The sequence below is a fragment of the Labrus mixtus genome, chromosome 13, assembly GCF_963584025.1.
Source record: "Labrus mixtus chromosome 13, fLabMix1.1, whole genome shotgun sequence".
Classification (NCBI taxonomy): domain Eukaryota; kingdom Metazoa; phylum Chordata; class Actinopteri; order Labriformes; family Labridae; genus Labrus; species Labrus mixtus.
In genome coordinates this window covers 15,186,924-15,213,601 of record NC_083624.1, presented here as the reverse complement: position 1 = coordinate 15,213,601, position 26,678 = coordinate 15,186,924, and the positions used below count along the sequence as shown (strand labels likewise).

General features: G+C 39.0%; 1 protein-coding gene across 2 annotated transcripts in view; it reads right to left on the bottom strand.

The window, feature by feature from the left end:
- The window catches only part of LOC132987061 (carboxy-terminal domain RNA polymerase II polypeptide A small phosphatase 1-like), a 29,044-nt gene extending 5,589 nt beyond the window's left edge, over positions 1-23,455 (bottom strand). The window contains exons 1-4 of one of the 2 annotated variants that reach the window (XM_061053846.1): positions 23,085-23,455; positions 9,911-10,056; positions 5,610-5,711; positions 1,375-1,431 (exon numbers count right to left, since the gene is read on the bottom strand). In XM_061053846.1, the coding sequence (XP_060909829.1) occupies positions 1,375-1,431; positions 5,610-5,711; positions 9,911-10,056; positions 23,085-23,157 (378 nt within the window). In that variant the 5' untranslated portion in view covers positions 23,158-23,455. Of the gene's footprint in view, positions 1-1,374; positions 1,432-5,609; positions 5,712-6,389; positions 8,947-9,910; positions 10,057-23,084 lie in introns of those variants that run through there. The other variant, XM_061053844.1, reaches the window with a different exon arrangement.
- Between the last annotated feature and the right edge of the window lie 3,223 nt (positions 23,456-26,678).

Below are 26,678 nucleotides of genomic sequence, written 5' to 3'. Positions count from 1 at the left end.
ACTATTAACTTGTCTGTTGCATTCAGACTATGTATATTATATTTTTTTCACCAGGCTTTATTCTAGATCATCAAGCTAGCCCCTTTAACCTCTGCATTTACATTTTGCAATCATTCAGTCCTCCCTCTTTTGTCCGCCTAAACAAGGAGTAAACCCACTTGTACTAATACTGATGGTATTATCTTTATACATTCTGACAAAAAAATATTGCATTATTGTTTCCCTGATATTTATGTCTCTCATTAATAAGAACTGAATATGTTTTTAAAACAGTAAAAAAGTATATTCACTGTGTCTCAGGACACATCAATGAATGCAGCCCTAATCATTTCTATAGACAAACAATATGCCTTATGTGAGAATTGCACCTCTATATGACTAATAAAAGTACCCTGACAACATTATGCATCCCTACTTATGATGTTGTGTGCTCTACGTATGCATTTAAAGACATTGAAACCGTACATGTTTGCAGGTTCAGTTATGAGGCACTGTGGTCTGAGCTGTTTTGCAGGTTGTGACAGACAGGTGTACAGGGAGCTCTTAAAAGACGAAGTAATCAGTCACGCTGCATACTTCTTGCTTTGCTTTCAACAACATCTAGCTCACTTTGGCCTGCATTCTCTAACACAGTGGTAAACATTGTGCTTGGCTGGCTGCCTGCTGCAAACTTCAGGTGACCTTCCCACTGACTTTACATCTTTCTACTTCCCCTGAGATGCTGGCAGCCCTGTTTCTGAACCAAGTCGTCCCGAATAGGCTTTCCCCACTTTAACAAGCCTATCCTGGATTACTTGAAACAGACCCAGGCCCTTTGAACAACAAGGCTCTTCTGTCTCCTGGGAGGCCCAGCACGAAAGTTATCATATGACTCCTGCAGGGAAAAGTCACCGCCATTTCAGAGCACCAATGAGCAGGGCAGAATATGCGCCAAGGAGCGAGATTGATGGCCAGTGATTTCTGAGAAGCCTGCCAGGGTTTCCTCATTTCGTCAAGCCATGGAAATAGACACCTGCTGCTTGGAGCCATCAACAGGGTGGGCCACAGCTCTGTCAGGCTGATTGCATACAGTTTGTAATGCAAACTCAAGTCAGCGGGCAGTATTTCAATCCCTTACTTTTGTATTTGTTTGTTTTTTAAGATTTTGAAAAGCATAGATTTTGGTGTGGGGCATACAGACTGGTACACGCCCATTAAATGTTGTCAACCCTGCTTCCATAATGTTTCCATGTTTGGGACTTTCAGCAGAAAATCTAGCAATCTTTACAAAGCTGCATGAAGGTGCTTGGGCTTTGACATTGCTTTGATGATATTCACACAAAATAAAAATCAAATAGAGATTCAAATGATCATTTCATCATGTCAAGTGCCTACCTGGTGAACTGTTCCATCAATTTCCACTGGAATGATAAAATCAGCGTTGTTCACTGGCTGTTGAAAAAGAAAAAAGAAGAGTTAAACACATGAAAAGAGTATTTTATTGATGATCACCAAAATAAACCCATGCCTCCTCATAGAGATGAAAGTGAGAGCAAGAAATCTGAAATGAAGATGTGCCAAACAGACACGAAGACGCCAACTCTCACATCACGGTAAATAATACGACTCCTGTCACTTCCATCATTGAAATACAGGCGGTCAGGCTCTACAGAAAGTGACAGGGTTATAAAAATATCTCATGTCTTTAGGCAGGACTCACACCTGAAATACAGTTCTTGCTGCAAAGGTGTAAGACATCACACCATGGCCTGAGTATGTACACTATGAGGTAATGTAAGGAGCACAGAAGGAGTTCACAGGCAGCGATCATGAACAGAAAGTGAGAGCATGGACAGTTTTTTATTCTCATTAATGGAGCAGGCTGTTTTTTTCTCTGTGCTGCGTTTGAATATTTCTGTGTAAACAATAAAAAATGGGAATGACAATGACAATTTATTTTCCTCTTCCTTGTGAGACTACACATTTCCCCGTAGTGAAAAATATTGGGAACTTAAATCAGCCTGAAGTTGAGTTGGACCTCAGTTTTTTAGTACAGATCTAAAACAGGTATTCACAGCTGCTTAGTCCTGGAGTGATCTGCCATCTCATGGTGCCATTACCTTTCCTGCCACAGGCCCAGTCTGCTTGAGTGAGCAGGTACTAACATCACGACACAATCCACCTGATGGCAAAACTGAAAACTCTCAAGTCTTCCTCAATTTTATTTGTCTAATTTCAAGTCAAAAATATGTGAAAGCACTTGTTTTAAGACAAAATATAAAACATAAAAAAATTAGGTCTGCATTTCTTATACAGTACTGAGTAGAAATATCTGCTAATGAGGCTAGCACATTTTACTAGTGCCTTGAAATACAATGTTGTAACTAATTTAGATAGTGCTGTACAACTCATTTTAGGACACTCAAGTAAAATGTGCTTGCCTCATTGGAAGATATTTCTACATATTACAAGCACTGCAGGAATTATTTTTCATGTTTGACATCTTTTTAAAGGAAGTGAAGTAAAGTCAGAGCATAGGACATGAAACTATCACAATAAAAAGACAAAATCACCACTCTTGCTACTCGGCATTACCGATTGATGCCAAGTAAGAGTAGTGTGCATGATTTTGTCTTTTCAACTCGTTTTATATCTTGAAATATAATATACTTCGGGAGAATGTCTTAAAATAAGTCAAATTAGATATTTTTGACTTGAAATTAGAGTTACACTTCCTTAAATGTGAGATTTTGCATTGATAATAATTCATTGCATCTTCCTACAACTGCTCTCATCTTACTTTTTTAATTTTTATCTTCCCCGGGCTAATATTAACATAGTAAATATTCAGAAGATCAAGCTCATATTTATACATGCATTTAAAGTGATGTATACTCCTTACCCTGAGATAGACATACTGATTACTTCAGTATTTTATTTAATATCTATAAAAAAAAAAACGTTTTTGAAACTAGGTCAATCACCTCTACCTTTCACTTTTCCCGTACCTGTTTCACTGACTTAACGTTCTTTTAGTGCGTGGTCAGAGTAGTAATGTGTTTCATTATGCACCTAGTGTTAAACATGGAGTTCACAGAGGCTGAGCCTGTTTACACATAGCGAGTGGTGATATCCAGTGACATCCTTTAGGACAGTCTGTGACCTGAGAAGGACTAAACACCAAATGGCATTCATTACATAATTTGTCGTGTAAAGGACTCTCAACATTTGGCATCGATTACTTTGTTCACTGAATGCTGCCTTAAAAGGCAAACTGATCAAAAGGACACCAGTTATTTGTCGACTGAGAGCGTTTGCTGAAATGTTCATGCACACTACACACGGTGCAGAAGTCACTGAAAAGCTTCACAGCTTGTGGAAGAACAAGCTGATAAAAACTTTTGTCAAGTTTTCAAAAAGCGACCTTCTCTGAACCGTTCTCGTCCTTTGAAATGAATCTTTCGATCTTCAAATTCAGACTTGAATTCCTTTTTTTAGGGTCTGACTGTGAAAACTGGCGTGCAGGTGGGTTTTTCATGGTGAAACCAGAGCAGCCAAGAAATGAATGCTTAATGCTTATGTGGCACGTGGAGCCAGTCATTTAAGATAAAAATAAGTCATCTGCCCCCTAAACATATGCTAAATGATGAGGTGCAAATCCTTGAGCTATTTTTACCATCTTTAGCTTGGCAAGTAGGTTGTTTTCTTTGACGGTCAACGTCGATGACAGCGTCTGAGCTATTTTTGAACACTTGCAAATTTTAAGTAATTTAAAGACAAATTAAAGAAGAAAAGGAAACCAATGTGGACTTCAGTTTTTTTCAGATTGAAGTAAAATAATATATTAATGATCTTAAAAAATATTTTCAGTCCAGTTTTTTTCATTTAAAACAGACCCAACAGTTGTAGTATAGAAACACTTTATAACCCTTCAGATAGTTTTGATATGAGTCACAACTATTAAAAATGTCCTTCATAAAATATCACCGCAGGTCGTTAATAACAGCTGTATTCAGACTCTTCAACATCAGCTTCACCATGAGATCAAAATACTAAAAGACTCCTCCATCACTCGCTACAGGCAGCTAACTGTGCACAGTTTATCTCAGGTTAGACATCCTTCACACCTGCACAAATCATAGTCAAACATTTTTCAACACACCGTGTGTGTTTTAACATTGTGCATTTTTATCTCCAATAAATAACCATGAGTAAAATGTGTACATAGTGTTTATATCTATTAATATTATTTTTCTCTTTTAATCATATACTGTACACAGTTTCGGCAGATGGCTGATCTGAACGTCATGAGTCCGGTTCTGTGAAAGCTTTCTGTCCTTTAAAAGGAAGATTCTTTCTAAATGTTGCTTGGTGCTGTGTTCATGGTGGATTAATGTTGGGTCTTTGTAAATAATATAATGAAGAGTAAAGCCTCAACCTGCTCTTTTTGTAAAGTGTCCTGAGATTACATTTCTAACAAATCTGCACTATAGAAATAAAGATGATTGATAAAACTTTGTTGCCCTCAGTATTGTGTCCACGTCCTTTTATTTTCTTAACTACCGGTAATTTGCCCCGACCTTATACTCAAGCTATCGTAACAAGCAACTTTCCCAGATTTGGGGTTCAATAAATATATATTTTCTTCGCGTAATCACATTTAAAGACAGAAAGCCTATTCTTTTTTTTTTTAAGATTTATTTTTGAGCTTTTAGGTCCTCTATTGGAGAGATAGGGCAGTGGATAGAGTCAGAAATCCTGAACAGAGAGAGTGGGGAATGACACGCAGGAAAGAAGCCACAGGTCGGATTTGCGCCTTTAAACGAGACATTACATCTCATTTTATGAAACTTCAAAAGTAAAATTTGCTTTCTCCTTTGTGAGGAGAGAGGGGGGTATGACATGCAGCAAAGGGCCGAGGTCAGATTTGAACCCACAAATACTGCGATAAGGACTACAGCCTCTGTACATGGGGCGCGCAATATAATGTCACTGGCGCCCCCCTGTTAAATCTTGATGTAGGATGACTTTAAGGACTTGTCAGGTAAATGTGGTTTCTAAGAAGTGTAACAAGAGGTTTTTTGAATTGGACAAGCACACAAGTGTGTTTTGAGCAAACACAAACAGTTTTGAGCTCTTGCTGTGTACTTTCTTTATGTGATTACAACTCTCTGGGGAGTTACTGCTTCATGCCAAGAAATAAGGAATGTGCCATTTTCTTTGCAAAAATTTACATTACATGTCAACTAACCCTTACTTTGGAAACCAGCAATGCTACCAGCAAATATGGAAATAAATCAGTTTTCTGGGAGAAACATATTTATGCCTCAGCGGTTAAATTTAACAATAGTGGAAAACTGTTCAAACTTCATCAAGGTAGAACTTTTAACATGACTCTAATCCTCACCCACACCAGTCTGCACCGGGATACTGAATGACTTAAAGTAACACAGCACTCTGATAAGAGGAAAACCATTCATTTACTTCTCTTTCAGATACGCTGACAGTTTGATCAGCTCTCTTAAACACTTTCATTTGAGGAATTTATTTTTTCTAAATATAATGATGTTTCTTCCAAGAATGTATTTTATATAAGACTACAAGAAAGTAGGTCACACAGGCCAACTTACCTTAAATGAACTATGCACTAGTGTTTCATCCAAATCAATCACCACACAGATCTTCCCTGCGTCATTGGATTTCACCCGTGGGAGCAGCGGTTTTGCTGGAACCTGAGGACAAACGTAGAATTGAGACTTAAAGCTCTTTTATCTTAAAGGTTAACCCTTATCAAAAAGCTCCCCTGGCTTTTCAGTGCAGGTTGCAGTTGCAATATAAGCTGTGAATGTAGCACTATAATGTAAGTAATCTTTGTAAACATAAGTAAATTACCATCTCACTTTGTCACAAACAACTTACTGCTAATTGTGTGTTTCTTGTCACATAAGAGTCTACATTGTGCTGTGGTGTCTTGTTGAGGGCTTACAGGAAGCTTTGGATGCTACAGCTGCTGCCATGTTGACTGACCGTCTAAGTATCACCATTCTGTGTTTCATCCTTCAGCGAGTGGTCAAAGATCGGCATTTGTTAATGTGATTCTGATGCTAAAAACAAGTTGGCTTGACTGAAGAGTCAGCAAGTAACACTTTAGCATGTGTCTGTCCGTGTAGGCTGAGCTGCCCACGTGAGGTTAATGAAAGATCTGGAGTTTGACACAGAAAATCTGCCAAGCTGAGATCTATTTCAGCGTCTTCAGCGCCACAGTTGGTAGTAAAGCTGTTTGATAAATATAGAAATAAATCAATATTACCGCCTCTATCCTGGGATAAATTAACATTTCTGCAACGGCTTTGAGAGCTCAGTTTAATTTGTTTAAATACTTCTCAGCTGGGTCCAAAGACTCATAATACCTGCTCTGTTGGTGGAATGCAGTACTCGCATTCACAGGCCTCACAGGATTCATCGTCGCTCTGCTCCTCTTCTGAATCCTCGTTTTGTTCGGAGGCCTTGTCTTCCTCAGTCCTTCTGACCTGCACCTGTGCATCCCTTTCCTCGTGTTTTGCAACACTGTGAATAATACCTGAAGGAAGCTTTATGTCTCTGAATTCAGGTTCTTCTTCTGATTCCTCTTCACCAGTCGTTCTATCTACTACAGAGTAATACGCTAAACTCACTAATTCAGGATCCCTTTTAGATTTTTCATAGATAATTAACCCGTTCTTGGACTGTTTTACACACGACTGAATGCTTTCAATCTGATAAAGATAGTAGTCCTCAACACCTGGCTTGTAAATCTCTTCATCCTCCTCATGATCTACAAGTGACCAATATGGCTCCATTTCTGAACATTCAATAAATACTTTGCCCTCGGGCTCAATCTCGTCTTTCTCATCCTCTTGGTTTTCAGCTACAGTTAATGGCAAGTGATCAATGGCAGACAGGTCAGACGATTCTGAATTTTGATCTTCATAAGCATCGCCTTCAACAGAAATGTCATCTGCACACGGAGCACACATACTCTCACCCTCAGATTCCTCTTCGTTTGAGTTTTCAGAAACACGGCCTTCAAACGCACAAGCTTCTTCACCCAAAGATTCTTCACACAAAGCTTCCTCATCTCCCTCTGCTTCCTCACTTCTTTTTTCTACATAAGTCAAATTGGCCTCTAATTCTGATTCCGGTTCTTCAATCCAGTCCTCAAGTTGTTTCTCTGACTCACACGATCCAACTGAGTTATCATCTGATGGACCTTCGTCTTCCTCATGAGTTTCTTCACATGCTTCTTCAGGAACATCAAAACATGTAACTGTATTGTTTATGTGAATTTCTTCATTGTCTTCTTTATATCCGTGTTCATTTTTAGCAAGTCTCTTTGCCTCAGATTGAACTGTTTCAAGAAATAAGCGGTCATGGATATCTCCCCCGTCAAAGCAGGAGATGTAATGTTGCTTTTGTGTGAAAGCGTGTCCATAATTGTCCCCTTTGTCAAACAGATCGAAGTAATCGTCAATAACCATATGAACAGCGGATGTTTTCTTTTTGTCCTCGTTGCTTTCGTTAATATTGCTTTTCTCTACGTATTCATCATCTTCGAAAGATTCCCACTGCATCTGCTCATCACCTGAATCCTCCTGAGCTCCTTTTTCAGATTCCCCTGATGAGTTGGAGCAGCCATCTGAAGGAATACAGCACTCAGGACAAGTATTAAAAGATTTGGTTTCAACAGAAGAGCAATCTGAGGAGCCATCTTCCTCACCGCAGAACTCTGAGGACTTAGAGTCGCACTGCTCTGAAGTCGCACATTGTTCAGCTGGATCATACTCTGGGCTTGTTTCGGGGTACTCAGTTTCAGCCATTTCATTTGGATCTGTAGGGATGTCTTCAGTGCATTCATCCTCAAAGGTACCCTCTTCATCGTCATCAAAATAAACGCCGGACTCTTCATCGATATGCTGTGTTTCATTTTGCTCGTCCTCTTGTTCAGTTGGATAGCTCTCTACGTAATCACCATTATTATTTTCATTGCAATCATTTTGATTCTGAGTGTCGTCACATTCAAAAAGATCAGTGCTACAGTCCAATGAGTCCACTGAGTCAGAGATGTTGGTTGATTCACATTGCTCAGAGTCCTCCGTTGATGTGTCCGCCTCAGAGTCAGAGCACTCGTACTGCTGATCGGATAACTCGTACTGTTGCAGTAACTCGAAGTCTTCTGGACATTCAGGTTCCAAATCAGACATTTCAAACTGCTCAAAACTATCACAGTTTAAAGCCGAAGGATCTGGCTCAGAGTCAAAAGACTCAAACTGTTGATCAGAGGGCTTGCATTGCTGACATAACTGGAGGTGTTCTGCACAATGTTCACAGCAAGGACTACATTCAGAAGCTAAGCTATGATTAGCACAGTGCTCAGAGGACTTGCAAGGTTTAAAACACTCACAGTGCTGAAAACATTCGTTGAATGGTTGGCTTAACCCCGAAGTGTCACACTTATCAACGGTCTGGTCGGATTCGAAAGATCCCACGCTTTCGGAGTATTGCTCAAAACTCTCAGAGTGTCCGTTGCAAAATGGGAAGTTTTCATTCTCATCTCTATTCATGTTACAATTCTCCACACAAAGGATAGAAGAGTCCATTTCTCTGCTGTTATCAGTCTGCTCGGTATATTCCACATTGACCTTCATGCTCAGTTTGTCACTTCCCTTAGAAGGACTGGTTAAATCTCCGGCTTCTGTTACTTTGGGAACCTGGCATTGTTCACCAATCATGGCTACAGAAGAAGGCTCCTCTTCCCCAGAGACTTTTCTCTTCTCAGAGTTTTCCAAATGCAGAGCAGGTTATTTCTCAATCAGGATTTGTTTGTGCTAAGTTTTTACTCCATGCCTTAGGTCTGGATCCTGCAGAGTCCAAGTGCAAATGACAGGCAGGTGACTGTAGGGTCCATTCAGAGGGGATATTCAGCTGGTGGGGGGGGGGGGGGGGGGGGGGGGGGGGGTGTAGTCACTGAGACTACAGCGTGCCCAAGAGAGTACCAGCAACAGGAGCAGCATGCAAGTCGACATGACAGGTTGTCACAACCAAAACTGAGCCTAGCACTTGACTCAACCCCTCCTTCCTTTGCCAGAGACCAAGCAACTTATTTTTGGGGCCTTGGAGAGCCGTGACAAATAACTTCTGGAATATCAAATCTCTATAAAAGGCTGAACGAAGGCATTAATCTGAAACTGACACCTGAGAACGCCTTGACCACCTGATCTTAAGACCATAACTCTCATAAGTCATGTTGTTTTCCAAGAATATCTACTCAGTGAAACCTTAGACAGAATTGTCAATTGTCCAAAATGTTATGTAAAGGAGTAGTGGCCAGTCCCTGATAGACCATCAATATGTGATGGCATACATCTGGACCATTCATGATTTACATTCGACAAAGCTTTACTCAAAAAATCTCTATCAATTAACCCCTCTGTAACATCGTATCTAACCCTTATAAATCAAGGAAAAAGTAATGGACGACATGCTCTAAATCCCTCCTGATACCAAAGTTGTTTTATAGTTTTCTGCTGTAAGCCATGGGGCCTCTTCCCACACCAACTAGTGTAATCTGCCTTTCACTGGCACATCTACAGTAGCTGTGATTGGATTTTTGCAACGCAGTGAATTTCCAGTCAGATGCCTTCTTCTCTAACATTTCCGCCCCTCTTCTTATACCCAATCATCCTGATTGATGTCTGAACATGAAGTACTTTTCAACACTGGGGGTCAATTACCTCCAAGCACATAATGCTCTTGTAAACACGAAAAGCTTCGAGCCAAGAATACATGTGTTTTTACGCAACGCTGACCACATGCTGCTCAAAGGCGATCAAGGGGAAAGGTGAGAGTAAGCTGATATCACAAGGAAGAGTGAGGTGTTGAGGGAAAGACTTACTTTTGACAGACTCCCATTTTCTTCTACCAATAGGGGAGCGTTGTTTTTTACTGGAGGTTCTGATTCTTGGTGGCAAAGACAGCAGAAGAGGCTGTGCAGGAGGCCTCTGCTGCGGGGCTTCTTTGAGGGGGACACATCGTTGGAACCTAAATAGAGAGACGAAACATAGACATGATGTTCATACTAGACTCATATCGGTTTTATCTGATGTTATTTTTGTTGGTGTGTTTACCTCTCCCTGTCTTTCTGTATGTCTGTTTCTGCCTCTCCCTCTATCTCCCTTTCTCAGCCCGTTTGTGGCAGATGGATGTTCATCGAGTATGGTTCTACTCAAGGTCACCGCCTGTTTAAGCTGAAGTTTATTGTGACTGTTTCCAGGTGTATGCTCAATGGACTAAGATGGATGGACTGAGATTGTATTAAACCATAGATTGGCAGAAGCCGCCATGCCGGAAATGCTGTCTCAGACTAACTTTCAGTAAACATAACGACAGGCTGAGAGCTGGAGCAGAGGCACGTTTTAAGCCTCATGACAAACTGTTACATAGGGCCCACCTGTCAATCATGTCAGCTATGCGCCTAACTATGGCATCAAAACGTATGCGTTACAACAAAAATTCCCCTCAAGTACAGTGTGTGCCCATGATGACAATAACTAATCAGACCAATTTGTTTTGTTGTACCAGGCTGTGAAAGAGAAAAACTGACTTTTTTGATTGGGGTGTGTATGTATGTTGGAGCCAGCATCAAGCGGACACTCAAACTACAATTTTGCACTTCTGCATTGGCTTCAATTTTCAACAACGAAGGTTGCAGCTTTATTAAAACCTAAAGTTAGGGAAGTATTCCGTCACGTTCAGGGGAAAACCAAGGAACTGGACCCACGTGCAGAATCAACTAAATATATTTAATAAACAAAAAGGCCAAAGGCAAACAAAAACTTACTTCAAAAGCCAAAAACTAGAAGTCAAAAAGCACAGGAAAAATACTTATAACACAGGTAAGCAGAGGTCTGGCATAGGACATGGGAAACGACTTACAACACCGACAAACAACAATGAACTGACACAGAAGGGAAGAAACACAGAGACTAAATAGACATAGGGTAATCAGACACAGGTGAGACTAACAAGACACAGGTGAGGACAATCAGGGCAATCACACTGGGAAACACATAGAAACAGGAATAAAATACAAGAAACACTGAGGAGAACTACAAACTAGTCCTGAAACACTGAAGACACACAGAACTCAAGAAAGTAACAAAAACACACTAGAACATAAAGAAACACTAGGGTACGAAGTTACAAAAATAACACACGAAACACTAAAGACTAAACTATGAAACATTAGGACAAAAACACACAAGGGAAACAAGCAACACTAGGATAAACAGGAGAAATTAAAACATGGAAACCTAAACGCTGAAATACAAAACTAAATAAGACCAAATCATGACAGTATTGTACATTTTGAAAACCGTTATAGTACACCTTGCTGAGGGAGTCCACTGGGGTTGTTCTTTGTTGTGTAACACACATCACATGGTGGAATCATTAATATTGTTCACAAAAATAATTTTGGGATTTCATATTTTATCATTGATTAAACATTTTTACACTTCATGTATCATTGTATTCCATTGGTGTCAAAGACGTAGTATTTAGTGTGTGTCGGTCACATGGGGCCAAGATGTGATCCGTTTCATGATGTAAGTACTGGCTGGCACCCATGGGGATCCAGTACATCTGATCCGCACATCAGTCTGGACTGTCAGCATAGACCCCTGCTGAGTCCAGTCATGTTGTGCATAACTTGACCATGCCTTTTTTTAGTCGTGCAGCTAAAGGTTATAAGACATTACATAACAAAGCAGAGGTGTATGTTTCAGCCCAAAAAGAAAGAAAAAAAAAGTGTCAATTTCTTTTTGTTTATGTAAGATGTAAATGTTTGTGACACTTCACTATCATAATGTCAGGTAATACTTACAATTCAAATAGCTCATCATGTTCTCACTGTTTTTAGGACCATTTTTCCGTATAGTGCAGAGGGAACATTCAGGAAGCTGTTTAGGTTTGGCATAATTGCTTCTAAATATTCAACACCATTTTCCATTTTCATTTATTTATTATAAAGGAAAAGATGAAAAGCAACATTACAAAAGTTACAGTTAAACTGGCCTGACTCAGTTAATACTGGTTTACAGCAGGTTCCTGTTCTGCAGCACATAAGAAAACTAAGACAAAAGACACAACCAATAACCAGACTAAGTCAGAAGACTAGAATGCGCTAATACAGTAAAAGCTCAAGTGCATTTTTTTTCTTCCCCCAGGCTGTTACTCTGATGAACGCTAAACAGTCACAGAGTGTCAGACCTGTCACTGTAAATTACCGGTAACCCTTAAACCATCTGTGAATGTGAACTGTGAATGTACTATTAAAAACATTTTTCTAAATTTAATAACTTAATCATGTAAATACAGTGATATTGTCCTCCTCATCAATCTATGCACATTGCTTAATGTAAAGACTGTAAAAACTCTACCTCATGTAAACGAATCATCTGTTACATAATGACATATTTATTATCATGTTCATCTCAGCATTTTTTGCACTAATCACTACTGCACTATTATCTAATTTAGCCGTGTTTAGTCTTTTTTTTTGCTTATATTATGTTTATATTTAATGCTATAATTTTGTGAGCACAGTTACTGAAGACAAATTCCTTGTGTGTGTAAACATACATGGCCAATAAAGCCGATTCTGATTCTGATTCAATAAAACCTTCGAATGGTAAATGGACTTTTCTGGTCTTCTGACTACTCCAAAAAGCTTTCACACCTCAGGTCACACCTACACATTCACACACTGATGGTAGAGGTTTCTATGTAAAGAGTCCATCAGAAGTAACTAATTCCATTCATACACATTTATACGCTGCTGATGACGCAGCGGGAGCAACTTTGGGTTAAATGTCTTGCCCAAGGACAGATCAGACATGTGGCTGCAGGAGCATATTGGAAAATTGCAATTGCTTAAGAGAAAGCTAAAACAGTTGAAGGTCAAATTTTGAGCCAGAACCAAGAGCCAAGGACCCTGGTTTTCATCTGTTTGACCTTCTGCCCTCCAGCAGACGCTACAGATCCATTATGACTCAAACAAAACTAAAGACATTTCTACCCCAGAGCCAAGTCCACAGTGAACTCCAATATGCACACACCGCACACCACTACCAGTCATACACACATTGCCTAGTGTATTATCCCCGTTTACAACCCCCCTTATTACTCTGCAATAATCACATATCTAGCAGGGAAGTATTTTTTTTTTAATTGGGTCAATTTGTCTTCTACAAATGCAATGTATACTTCCGGTCCAAGTCCCTTTTTTTACCGTGCAATATTCATTATTAACCGTGCAATTTACAAAGTTACCTGTTTGTGTATTTTTATGTTACTGTGGTTGCATGTACATTGTGCTCTTTAAGTTAAAGACATTCATCGATCTTGTTGTACATGTGTAAAGACAATGCGTTGTTTTTTTTGTTCTATTATTTTTTGTAAACTAGGTTAGTGTCTTAAACCCGCAGGCCAACCATCGGCTAAACTTCCTTGATCACTACAACTACTACTGTACTCCTGTACAACCGGTACTTTCTGCTTCTGCTTGTGTTTGAACCATTTGCCAAAAGAAAGATGACTTAACTTGAGTCTATTGAGAACAAATATTGACCTTTGAAACAAACAAATACTTCATGAATCTCAAAAAGTCATCTCTCAGAACACTACTAGGGCCACTTACTTACACCTCAGGGCACCAACAAGTAGAAACCCCTCATCAACTGGTGGCAGAGCGATGAGAGCCAGTGTTTCAAAAAAAGAAAAATAATGATAAATTAGGTGAGCTTGATGGCCAGTCAGAGCTGTCAGCCGAGGCATTAGCATGCTGCTCAGACAAGGCTAAATCTGTTGCCGCACTATGGGGACCTATCATGGCCCTGTCATCTTGCTTTGGGTGTAAATGTGAAGTGATTGCAATGGATACCTTGTTTAGCGGAGAACACATGAAGGAGCAGGAAGTGAATACACACCTGCTTTGATCAGTGTTTGAGCAGTGTTGGGTACCATCATGTGACCTGGCCACGTATAAACTAAATTTACTTCAACAATAACCTATGTAGAGTAACTACAAAACACTAAACAAGCTTTTCTTCTCCTCAGCTGTGAAGATTTGCAGCTTCTCTTAATCCTCTGTGATATTTAACAAAATACATTTAGATTCAGTAGAAACTGAACGACATTGTGGTGTGCTTGAAGAACTTTTAAACAGTTAATTCACTACTTTTGTCACGATTTGGAGATAAAGTCATCAACAGATCAATTCATTATGAAAACATTTGTTTGTTCCAGCTCTTTTTTTGTTTGTTTTGGGGATTTTGCCTTCATTTTAGACAGGACAGTGGGTCGAGTAGGAAATCGGGAGAGAGAGTGGGGAATGACAAGCTGGAAAGGAGCCACAGGTCGGACTTGAACCCTGACCTCCGGCTAGGAGGACTATTTTTTCAAATTGTTGTTACGACTTGAGGAGGCGTTCATTTGCATTTAAAAACACGGAAAATTATTTTTCTGATGTGTCACCACATGTGACACCACATGAATGAACCATATTCCATAAATAACAATGTTTATTCTTACAGTCTCAAAGTAATGTAAGGTTGGCTAATTTTAAATACAAAATACTGCTTCACATTGCACAATGAGCACATTTCTACAGGTGATTTCACTTCTTATACTGGTGCAATGTGTTTTGTATTTTTACAATATACTTCTTTGGTTTAATATTCATTATTTATTTGCAGAAAAAGCTCCATGTGTTTCTGTGTTCACTGTGGTTGCCTGAATGTTGTGTGCTTACACATGTGTTGAAAGCATTTATTCTTCATTTTATTGAGAATAATTCAGTAATATGAAGACTTTAGTCTTGGCTTTCTTCTAGAAAACAAAAAGGACTATCCAATAAACCAACTGGGATGGCTAAATCTACATCTCTTACAAAATAAAGAGTCCTTATGATAACCTTTTTAGTTTGGCCCACTTTCAGCTTCACCACTGAACAAGCCTGACCCAGTTTCAGGTGGTATTCGCGATGGCTCTTGTCTGCTGACTACTTCATTCAACAGAGGCTCAAAGTGGAAGAAGCCACTAGGGAGCAGTCATTAATGCCCATGCAGGCGTGCTTGTTGGGACATTCCTCTCTTGGTCTCGAGATGAAAGGTTTGTGTGCAAACACATGTGAGGGAATCAGGCAGGTGACACTTTTTCCAAAGTGTTAAAAAACATCTTGCAGCGCCGCTCATTACCTCTTCTGACATTACACATCAGAGAGCCTAAAATAGTCAAAGCAGCTGCTGACAGTGGTTAATAATTAGATTGAAGGTGTAAATATGGAGCTGTATACAATCTTCAGGGCCATAAACAAAAAAAAAGTGAATGTTCTGAAATGTTTCAGTGAATTAATAGAAAAAAATGACCAAGTGAATCCGCTGACACGGTATACGCTGCAGCATCACGTCACTCCCAAAGCTTCTTAATGATCGTGTCTATATTGCAAATGTCAACAAACAGAATGCCAGACTGCACAGATGGCACCGGCTCCTGATGGACTGAGATATGATCCAAAATAACAGAGGTCATGAAGTACACACTGACAGTCATTTGGACTGGATTCATTTATGTTTTTCACCCCTAATTTCTAATGGGTTCTGAAAAACAGATAATGCTATGATAGAAAGTTTGTGTCTTTTGCAGACAACCAATTTGCATGAAACCCACGTGAGAGGTGACACAAATACAAGAAGAAGCTTAATGTGAACATTTGTAACCCATCAAGAAAAGGCTACAACAGAGAAAGTTCAGATACATGAATACAATAAATATTTGAGGTAACGGAGGATTTAAAAAAAATGAAAATCTAGATTTTCTCTTTTCCTGAGCTACTCATCTGGGCTCCCGTAGTTCACAACCTCCCTCCTCATTTATTTCCTTCAGAGACTCACACAACAACAACAACAACAACAACAACAACAACATGGCTACCGGCATTAATGAAGAGCTGTTCTTTAAAAAGGCACAGTCTCTTAGCCATTTGGAACTGGTTTGGTTTTGTGGCATCAGACCTCGAACAAACCCCAGTCCTCTGCAACTAAAGGCAGCCGGACGACCAATTTATTTCAACATCTCAAACAGAGGCATGCAGCCGAGTGGGAGAAATGTCTCTCTGCTGAAACACTAACATTTAGTCGAATCACTTTCCCATTGCATCACGTATGACAAGATAGGGACAAGGTGGAAGACTATACTGATGCTCATATCACTAAAGATACGGTGCCCAGTGGAGAAGCATGCGTTTATCCACATGCCTAAAACGATCCGCCACAGGTATGTGCTACCCAGGTAGAAGGAAATATGTTAATGAGATGTATTGTTCTGTTTCGTGATGCTGTGACACAAAAATTAATTTGTGATATGCTTTGTATGGTATAAAATGAATTGTTAATGAGGACCTACGATGGGGCTGACAGTGGCTGTGTTCAGCCAATTTATTTGATTTTGAATTGTTTTTGAATGTGTTTTGTTAATGTTTTGGCAGATTTTATTAGATTAGTCTTTCTGCTCCTTTTCATTCAAAATTTGAGATTTAGTGTTTGTTTTTTAATTTGATTGTTTATTTGAATGAAATAAATTTACAATATGAAAAATAAATGTATTTAGCTGAAGTTGCTCTGCCTCATCTGTACTTCTGCTGTACCCTGAAACCCCCATAGTGCACTTTTAAAGACAAGTCAACAGCCTGCATGTTACTCTTATTAATCCAAGGCAAATTCAAATTCAGTTTTATTTTCTTAAAACTTTATTGATAAATCTTGTTTGGGGTAATTTATTTGCCATTTGTATTTTTACTTATAATAATAAGAAAAAAGGTTTACATTTTAAATTAAGTTTGGTGTGAAAACATCAGAGAATCTATTTTTAGACCTATCGCCCAGCCCTAGTCTTAGCCACACTATTATGAGCAACCGTAGTACACACAAAAACAAGCCTGTGTTTCTGGCTGACCTTTGGGTTTGCTCAGTGTCCTGATCATTGGCCACATCATGCTGTGTCTGTCAGTCACAGTCTGTCATCCCAAACAGTAGCCTGACTGTTCTCAAAGGTGACAAACATGCCATTTAGCTTCTCTGCATTCATGGACTGAAAAAAGAACCTGAAGATAGGCCAGTGTATGTCGAATTAACCTTTTTTGGCACTCAAGCAAAACTTTAAACCAGCTGTTAGAGCTTGCTTCATTAAAAGAGTACTGCCCCTCGTTTCTTGAGTTCGTTGCAACAAGACTGAAAGCATAAAATTATATAAATATATTCTTGGGCAGGACTATGTACTTTGTGCAAGAATGTGCAATAACATTGCTCAAAATCTTAACAATGATATAAAGGGTGATACATCAACAAATATTGAAGAGTGCAAATTATCTATAATTCAGTTCTGCTGTTCTTCACACAATCCCTGTGTTTGCAAAATGTCAAATCCTGAATACAAATTAAATCCCAAAAGGAGTTTTTCCACCACTAAATTGAAAATAAAAAACACTGTCATATAGTTTGAGCCTCCCCTGACTGCATCAAAATGACATAAAAGCATGGCCATTATTCACAGGCCTCCGTCAAACAGACAAAATGTACATGTGCTGAATGAGAAAGCATCTCTGGTATTTTATTCTAAGTATTTTTCTTGTATTTTAGTATTGTAGTTTTTAGTAATTAATGAATTGTCCAGCCCTAGACTACATCTGTATTTTAATATTATTTTCCATGATGATAAAAAAGTATACGCTGTATTTATAGGTTTTCTTATCAGGACAATAAATGTGTGATTGTTTAAATTTTTAGGGAAAAGAAAATGTTCCATCTGACTGTGACTTTAAACATCTTTACTGAAGGATAATATGGGATATTTAAGTGCATTATAGCATTATGCTGGTTAGTTTACTTTCAAGGCAACGTTCTGATCATCAACACCGTTGCTGCCTCTACATTCTCAATCATTTTCTAATGTTCATTTTAGTCCACATCCTACAACTTGTATTTTGTTTACATCAATTCTGACCCTTAATTTAACTGACTGAGGTGTTTGAGATGTAATCAATAAACAGACAGCTGCAAAGATTAGTGCAGGAATGCAGAAAATGTGTGATTATACATTCTCTGTAATTTCTCCTGCAGATCGCTGTCGATGGTGTATCTTTGAAAGTTCACTCCCCCCATTAAAACGTAGCCAACAACCCATGGCCATCCCTAGAGCCCCACCACTCGTGTGGCTAAAAATAAAGAGGCAGTGTGACATGGGTGTACCAATTTCCTCAACATGACAGTATGCATAACACTAAAAACAGCAAAATGCTCTGCACCCTACTATACAAATAAACTTAATTCGTAAGGTTTCCACGGCTCTGTGTGGATTAAAACTGACTGAACAGCACCAAACTACTCTAAACTCTGAGGTTTCACTGACGCTCTTCTTGTCCACTGTTACAGACATCTGGGACTGCAGCACCATATTACAAGTGCAGGTTTGATCCTGATCTGCAGGAGGGTCATGAACATGGCATTTTGGACCAGGAATACACTTCTAATACTGACACATGACTAGTTGTTAAGGGCTACACACTTCGCATAGCTGTGCAAGCAGATTTTTAAAGAGCACTGGGGAGATAACAGACCAAGTTTAGCTAAACTGAACAGAAACAATCAGAACCTGCAGGGTCCAAAGAAGGAATATAATTCACACTAAGCATGAGCATTATACATTAATATCACTCTTACAGATTTGATCAAGGATACCTTGATCCATTAGCTGAAGCTTAATTTTTTAACGCACCTGTGAGGAACATTTTGTTGTTCATTTTGATTCCCCCATGTGGCCAAATGTTGAACTGTACATGTTTCAAAGGCTCATGAGTTTTAACCATAACACTCATCCTGCTTTTTTTTAAAGTCAAATGTATCACTCAGATAATCTTTGCAGTAGAATATGTGAACGAAGTACAGTATGTTACGGTATAGGGCACTGATGGCCTAGTGGTTGGGTCGTGCCATGAGGCTATACTCCTCCAAACGGGATTGATTCTGACTTCCTTTCCTGCATGTCATTCCCCACCCCATTATCATCCTCTATGCACAATCCAACCCAGAAATAAATCTTTAAAAAAAGGTCACGGCACAATACTCTTAATCACTTAATTTGACTCCTATGAGGCAGAGTAATAATACCAATTAAGTAATAATAAATCATTTCGCTGATGTTCTCATTTGGTTTAGTAGGTCATAAAGAGGCATCAGTATCCATTTCAGTCTGTTTCATAACCAGTTAAAAAATCCACCACGAGCTATAACCAAAGATTAGTTTGTCCAACTTTTTCACAGCTCAATGAGGAAAAACTGATTTTTGTGTAGGTCCAAAGCCCTTGAGGCACCGTGTGAAAAAATTTCAGATGCTGAATTTAACTTCAAGAAGCGTATACTGCATCTCTTCTCTCAAAGACTTGCCTACACATCAGTCCGCTTTTGACCTCCTTGCTCCCAGTGAAACCTTCTTTAAAATACTTATTTTTAAATGCATGAATAGCATATCTTATTTTTATTCTGTTGATGCAAGGCCCTGTCACAGTACATAGAATAAACACTATTTTACTTTCTGATATTCTATAACACATGAACTAGGGTCTGATAAAACATCCATCAATTATCTATACTGCTTGTCCCGTTTGGGGTCGCGGGGGGGGGGGGGGGGGGGGGGGGGGGGGGGGGGCTTGTGCTGATCCCAGCTGTCATTTGGCAAGAGGCGGTTAAACCCTGGACTGTTTACCACTCATCACAGGTCTGAAATATAGAGACAGACAAACTTTCACTCTCACACCTACGGTCAATTTTAAGTAACCAATTAACCCAACAAGCAGTTCTTTGGACTGTCGAAGGAAGCCAGAGTATGCAAACATGCAAACTGAACACAGAAAGGTCCTGTCCAGCAGGGACTGGAACCAGGAACCCTCTTGCTGTGAGGCGACAGAGCTCACCGATGATATAACAGCGCCTTCTTTAAATAATTCACTAAATACACATTTTTTACGTAAGAAAAGTGAGGTGTTAACTGTGTCATTAAGAGTGGTCAATCTTTCATTTTGGAATCAGATATTATTACTTTTTACAGCAATAATAAAAGCGATGTTACCTTTAAATTGTTATTCCCCTTTATCTTGTTATAATTTGTGTCTGTTATTAATGTAAAACCTTTGATACTATCTTCAAAGTTTTGTCATGTATGGTCTTTTCACTTTCCTTTCTTGCTTTTTATTTTGAAACATATTGAGTCTATTGCTAATCAGAGTTGAAATAACCTTATTTCCTCATTAGTCTCTTATAATTAGCTATAAGAAATGCGTAAGAAGCAAACTGTACTGCAGCATTCCTCACACCTCCCCGTCCAAGAGGCCTAGACACTGATAATGAGGTTACAGCATTTCCGAGGGGCAGCAACGACCTCACGCCACAACAGCATGTTTCAGCCTACTTAGTAAAAGCTGGCTTATCTGGGACCCTTTGGGGCTACGTGTAGGCATGCCTCCGAACTCAGCTGCTTCTATTCCTATCCAGACGCAGAAAGAATGAGGCCTCCCACGGCCGACTTTCCGAAACTTTGACACTCGATATTCTGTTACAATCTGACAACTCGCTTCACACTCCTCCGGAGCAAATGGTACGGCAGGTTCATGGTGACCGAGCTGGTCTTAGGTCAGGTCAGATTCAGGTACAAACATCTGAGAATGCTCACCTTACTCTTGTCCAATTAAAACATTTTTTTTGAAAGTTATTCGGATTAGAGTTGCTGTGATGAGACTGATGAACAGGTGAGGTTACTGGTTGGTGGCCAAAATCCTTGAGAGGAATATAAAATGGAAATATCCATTAATAGTACTGACCATCAAAGTAGACCTACATATTAATTGCAGGAGTGAAGTTAGATAATTAAGCTTCCAAACCTAGATTAAAAGCTTTCAAAATATAATGACTAGAAGATTGGAACTTTGAAAAACTTTGCAAGACATGTTAAAACAAAGTTGTCTTTCTTCCGGTGCCTCTCTGCTGGACAGCAGCCATATTTTGGACTCATGACCTCTTAGCCAGGAGGAAGAACTCCAAAGAGCAGGCTGAAGTTATCATGTACTGTAGGCTAGCTGGTACTGCCACCTTCTGACTGGTCTCAGCTTTACAAAAGGTAACAGGAGAAACACTGCCGGGTTGATCTGTCAGAGGCTGCATTTCTTTCTTTAGAATGCTTCCCTACATGCTGCAGCATGTTCTGGGGTTGCGAGAAGGTAATCAATTCATTCATCCCATTAAGTATGTTTCTATTGATAAGCGAGATGTCATACCATGTGGACTGTGCACTGCATCCCATCACAGTGAACCACGCTCTTAAGTCGTGAACTGAGCATAGTTATAATGGTCATGTTCCCATTTCACCACAGTCAGAAGAAGCTCAGATCAGCCATGAGTTACCCTCAGATTATCCTAAGAAGTGGTGAACAAGAATGCTTCTTGGGTTCATTTTAAATGCAGGAAAAACGTATTACTTAAAACATGAAGAACAGCAGATAGACATAGAAATGATTAGTTTTATCGCACTGCATATCATTATTGCTGCTTATTGGGATCAATATGTTCATTATTACACAATCAAGCATTTCAAATTTAGAATTGCTTGATTACTGAAGCTTAAGTGGCTTCATATGTTTAGTCATCAGTCTAAGTCCAATACCTTGAAGATAAAACTTGTAAAAAAGTCCCCCCTTTTTTGGGTCTAACCATTATGTCTTTAGGATATAAGGTCAATAAATGAAAGCACGCTAACAAAATCAAACACTACCTCTTGTTGGTGTAACAAATAACAATAATACTAAGCAAAGTCTTACATGACCTACATCGCCCCCTTGTGAGTTGTAAATCACAGGTTTAATCATACTACAATTGTATACTGATTCTTTGGACAATGGTACCATACTTATTGATATCACAAAGTCTGCCACTGAGAGATTTTGATTCAGTTAAATTCAGAATCAAAACGTCACAGGCTCACTTTATAGGATAAGTTATTATTTAACAAGTCACAAAAAACTAGACTCTTCATTTATTGTCGAAATGCAATCAGGCTAAAAGGAACGATATTTCCCCTTTGTGTTATAAATATTGTGTGAGGTATCATTGATGTGATTGATAGGCCTATTGATGAGTCGTTCCCCTGTTAGTGAAGGATGCGGATGCATGAAACAAATGTTTATAGTTAGCCTATATGGGGAACCATCCTTCAACATAAGTAAAACACGTTGCAAACTTTAAATTAAGATAGACTACTTTCCATCCATCCAGAAAGCATATTTGATTCTTCATCAAGCCTACTGATAACTGGGGAAACTTTTGCACCAACAATTTTAACAAAAGGGAAATATGAGGATGCACATTTCTGAGCAGTTCAGAATAATGGCCATGCTTTTCGTCCAAATAGTGAAAATACGCGTGTTGAAAGTATCCTATAAAACCTACATTAGTAGGCTCTATTGTTCTGTTGATGTACGACAATACCTTCATGGAGATAATCTGAAAGCAGCTCCACATCAAAGTCCAAAACAATAACAGTGGACTGTCAAAGTGACCCCGCCCCCTTAGTACACACACGTCATTTTGACAAGTTTTATTCATATTTTGCGGCTTAACAATGCGGAACCTGAATAAGTTTGTGGCTTTTTGTTTCCCAGACTCATTCATATACAAATTGCTGCCTTTTAAGTACTTACAACAAGACTTCAAAGCGGCTGCGCGCATGGCCTACCCAGAAAGCAACAGGCTCTAAACTTCATAAAATGTGGTCAAAAGCTTTTCAACAATGTCATTCAAGGACATTTAAAGTGTCCGAGCAGTTGACCGGGGTTATCAAGGCTCGTTAACAGGCCCACAGGTAACATTTGTGACACCGTGGCGTCCCGTAGACACCGCTGTCTCGTGCCTCGCTCGACATTGTCATGCGCAGCTTGAAAAGTCAAACAAACTTTTTCCCAAACTCACCTTCCTCACGACAAGTCGCATTTTCCTCGTCGTCTCTGGTTACTTGCGTGATTATCGACGACGAATGGTCCATTGGGTCCGTCACTCAAAGGCAAGGACGATGTTGCAGAATGAACTTACTTCGAAGATTTATGGCAAAAAAATGTATTTATATTTTGCCACTCCCTGTCTGCAAACGCGCATACTGAGCTTAAAAATGAGAAACATAAAAAAAAAGTATAAAACGAAGCTTTGCAGATAAACTTCGTTAAAGAGCAGCGGGTTAAAAGGTTTTTAAAAAAAAGTTATTTCAAAAAGTAGTATCGTTGAAGAAGTTCATCAATTTGGCCATGCTAACATGGAGCTGGACGGTTTCAAGGAAGCCCATTCTTAAAGTCACATTGCAGGATGTGAAGATTTGCACAAAACATCCTTAACGTAATAAAGATTTAATATTTTTATTATTCAAATGTGCGGAGACATAAAAAAAAATGCTAATTGTATTATTTATTGTTTTATATTGACTGTAAACTTGCCGAAAATGAGTGCTAAACGTTTTTAAAAGCCTATTCGCCACAGTAGGCCTGATAACGAAAATATTAAATACATTTTATAATCTTTTCTGACTTCTAAGTATGGCCTTTAGAGTGTGTGTCGTGATTTTAAAGTTTGTTCATGCACAACTTTGACGTTTGGTAAGGGCCGCCTTGAAACCGTCCAACAGAAAGAGGAAGTAAGGGGCAGTCTCTAAAAGTGCCCACACCTTATATCGATGTCGCTTTCCCTCTTTGAATAATCTCCAGAGAGACTCCCCATTCAGAGAAACAACGATGGACTTTAAGTATTACAAGTTATGACTGCTTTAGTTTAGATTTCAAATCTTTAACAATTTTGAGTGTCATGGAAATCGTTCTCTGACTAAGAGCATTAAATATAGCCTACAGTGCATAACATTGTACACTTGGGCTAATGAGGACTATGTCAGTATTTCTTTTCCCTTTATTAAACAATAAAAAGCAGCCATCCTTGTAACAAAATAGTGGTTTTAAATTAAAAAAAAGGAAAAGATAAAATACATCTGGGACAAACATGAAGTTGAGGAAATTGAGAGGAATTAAAAGAAAAATAATCTGTTTCTTTTTATGTTCGTTCATTTTTAATATTCTCCAATCATTGTTTGTGTTAATGTTTGTGTAATATTGGATAAATGGCATGCTCACTTTGGTAGACAGCCTATTTCACTCTGTAACAGTATTTTAGTAAAGCTCTAAAGAAAATAAGATCTCTGTTCATTTTCTCCTGTTTTCCTGTCTCCTGCATTATATGGCGTAAAATCACCACTAACAGGTGGGTGGTGAAGCGTAGTGATTGTTGTCTAAAGCTGTAATACCTCAAGTGACTGCCAGATGGTGCTGCTGGCTGCCCAAAAGCCCTGACTGTACGCAATGAACTTGGTTGTTTTCTTCCTCAAAACACATCAAATTCATATCACTATCACCCACCAGGACAGGTTTACGAATGAATAAGTGATTTATGGCAACAATAAAAGACGTGCCTCTGATTTGTGCCCATTTACCTGCATTATGTTTATTCATAAAAGTGGTCTGGTTAAATTCTTATTCTCCAGCCGTGTCACATCAACAACTTTGATCCATGCTTCCATGCACTTATCTTGAACCAACGTGTCACAATATCCTAAAAAACATAGTGCTATTAGGTCCATCCTTCAACTTTTTGCCATCCTTGTTTCCATACGAGTTTTTTTACGAGGGTTTTTTCGCCAGATTTTTTCAACTTCTCCAACATACCTTCATTTTAATGATGCCAACAACCATTACACACCTTGGTTCTAATGGCTGCAGTGAGAAGTTTTTGATTCACATAGCACCCTCCTTGACCCAAGAATCAGAGAGAATCAGGGAAGGGATGCCATCTTCATTATGGACACCTGCAGTGAAGAGGGGACCTGAACATCCTAAAAACTCAATGGACCTTTCTCCCAGGAGACATTTTCACATGTTAGAGCATGAAGAGCACAGGTATCACAAATTACTACAATGGTTCTGCTCTATTCACATATCTCACTTAGTTATGCAGCATAAGAGAGGCAAGCATGAAACGTATTTAACTACCAGCAGTTTCTATTGTTCAAAACTCATTGTAACTCTTTACCTGGGAGGTCCTCTCGAAGCTGCACTCGACTTCAGAGCCACTCCAGAAAAATCAAACCCTGAAGACTTCATGCACTCGAAATCGAGGTCAGGATGAATCCTTTCGGAGTCCTCAAGGATGAAAGTGAAAAACCCTCCTTCTTCTTTGGATGTAGAGAAATATTAAGCAAGTCAACAAACTGAAGACACCCGACAAATGTTAAGGATACTTCTTCATGCATGTACTACCCTCCTCTCAAACACTCTAGGAAGTACTTGGAGCAGTTAAGAGGTTTGTTAGCAGGTAAAGTGTACCACATAAAATACTGCCAAAGCATTGTAAAATATTCCCTTGTAGATAGCATACTTTCCACACCTGTTTTATGATACCCTTTGTGCTATTTGAAGCATAGTTTCTTAACTAATTTTGTGTACAAGAAAAAAAAAAATCCTAAAGGAATACACCATATTCCCACAGAGGCCATGATACAGTGACGTCACGTTTAGCTCATATGTTTGTTTTTTTTATGTCTTTGACACTGCCAAACCAATGAGGAAAAGGTTGTCCACCAGAAAGGCAGGCAACAGCTGAGAGCCCCAGGCCAGTAGGGGGCCTTAAGCAGCTGATACACTTTAAACCAGAGCAGTGGCTCAAGATGTGCGAAGTGCTGTCTCGTGGCCCTATCTGAGAGCGCAGCATAGGCAAGTATGGCTGGTTGGAGGGACCCAGACCACCTCTGTGGTCTGAGCTGTCAGATCTAAATGTGTCCTCAGGATGTCTTGGGATGCATTCACTCCTAGGATATCCACTTGTTATCAGATCAGCCAGGATGGATGTTAATACAAGGTGCAAACAGCTTCTTACTGTTCCAGGTTTAAACCTTTGAAAATGACAAATCTGAGCAACTTTTTGAATTTCAAAGCTTCCTGATTGACGAGAACCTGCAAACGGTAGCTAATTGGTTATTCGGTGTTTTTTTTTTAAACATAGTATTGTCTGATTTTTCTTAGGATTATCAGTGTTCATTGTCTCCGTAGAGGTCTGTGGTGATAACTGCTGCAGGGCGAGTCCATAACAGACCATTAGGGGAGGAGATAATTTTTGTCATTGCTAACGAGCCGGTAGACTGGCAGATAGACCATCCAATCATTTTCATGCAGTCTGAAGAAATGATGGACAGCTTTATTTATAGATTGATTTTTTGTGTGTAATATGTATATATGTAATGTTTGATGTCAGGATGCAAAGAATGTCAACACCAACAAAAATACTTCTACAGTTTGATTTAAGGTTTTTTGTATTTTCTATTTATTTGTTATTGTCCTTTATTTTATTTGTCTTACCTTATTAACACATTGTCATTTCTATAATTTAGTTTATTATAATACATGTATTTAAAAGTATATTTTTTATCTAATTGAATTACATAACATTATTACATTGTTTGTTTTTTTAACAGAAATT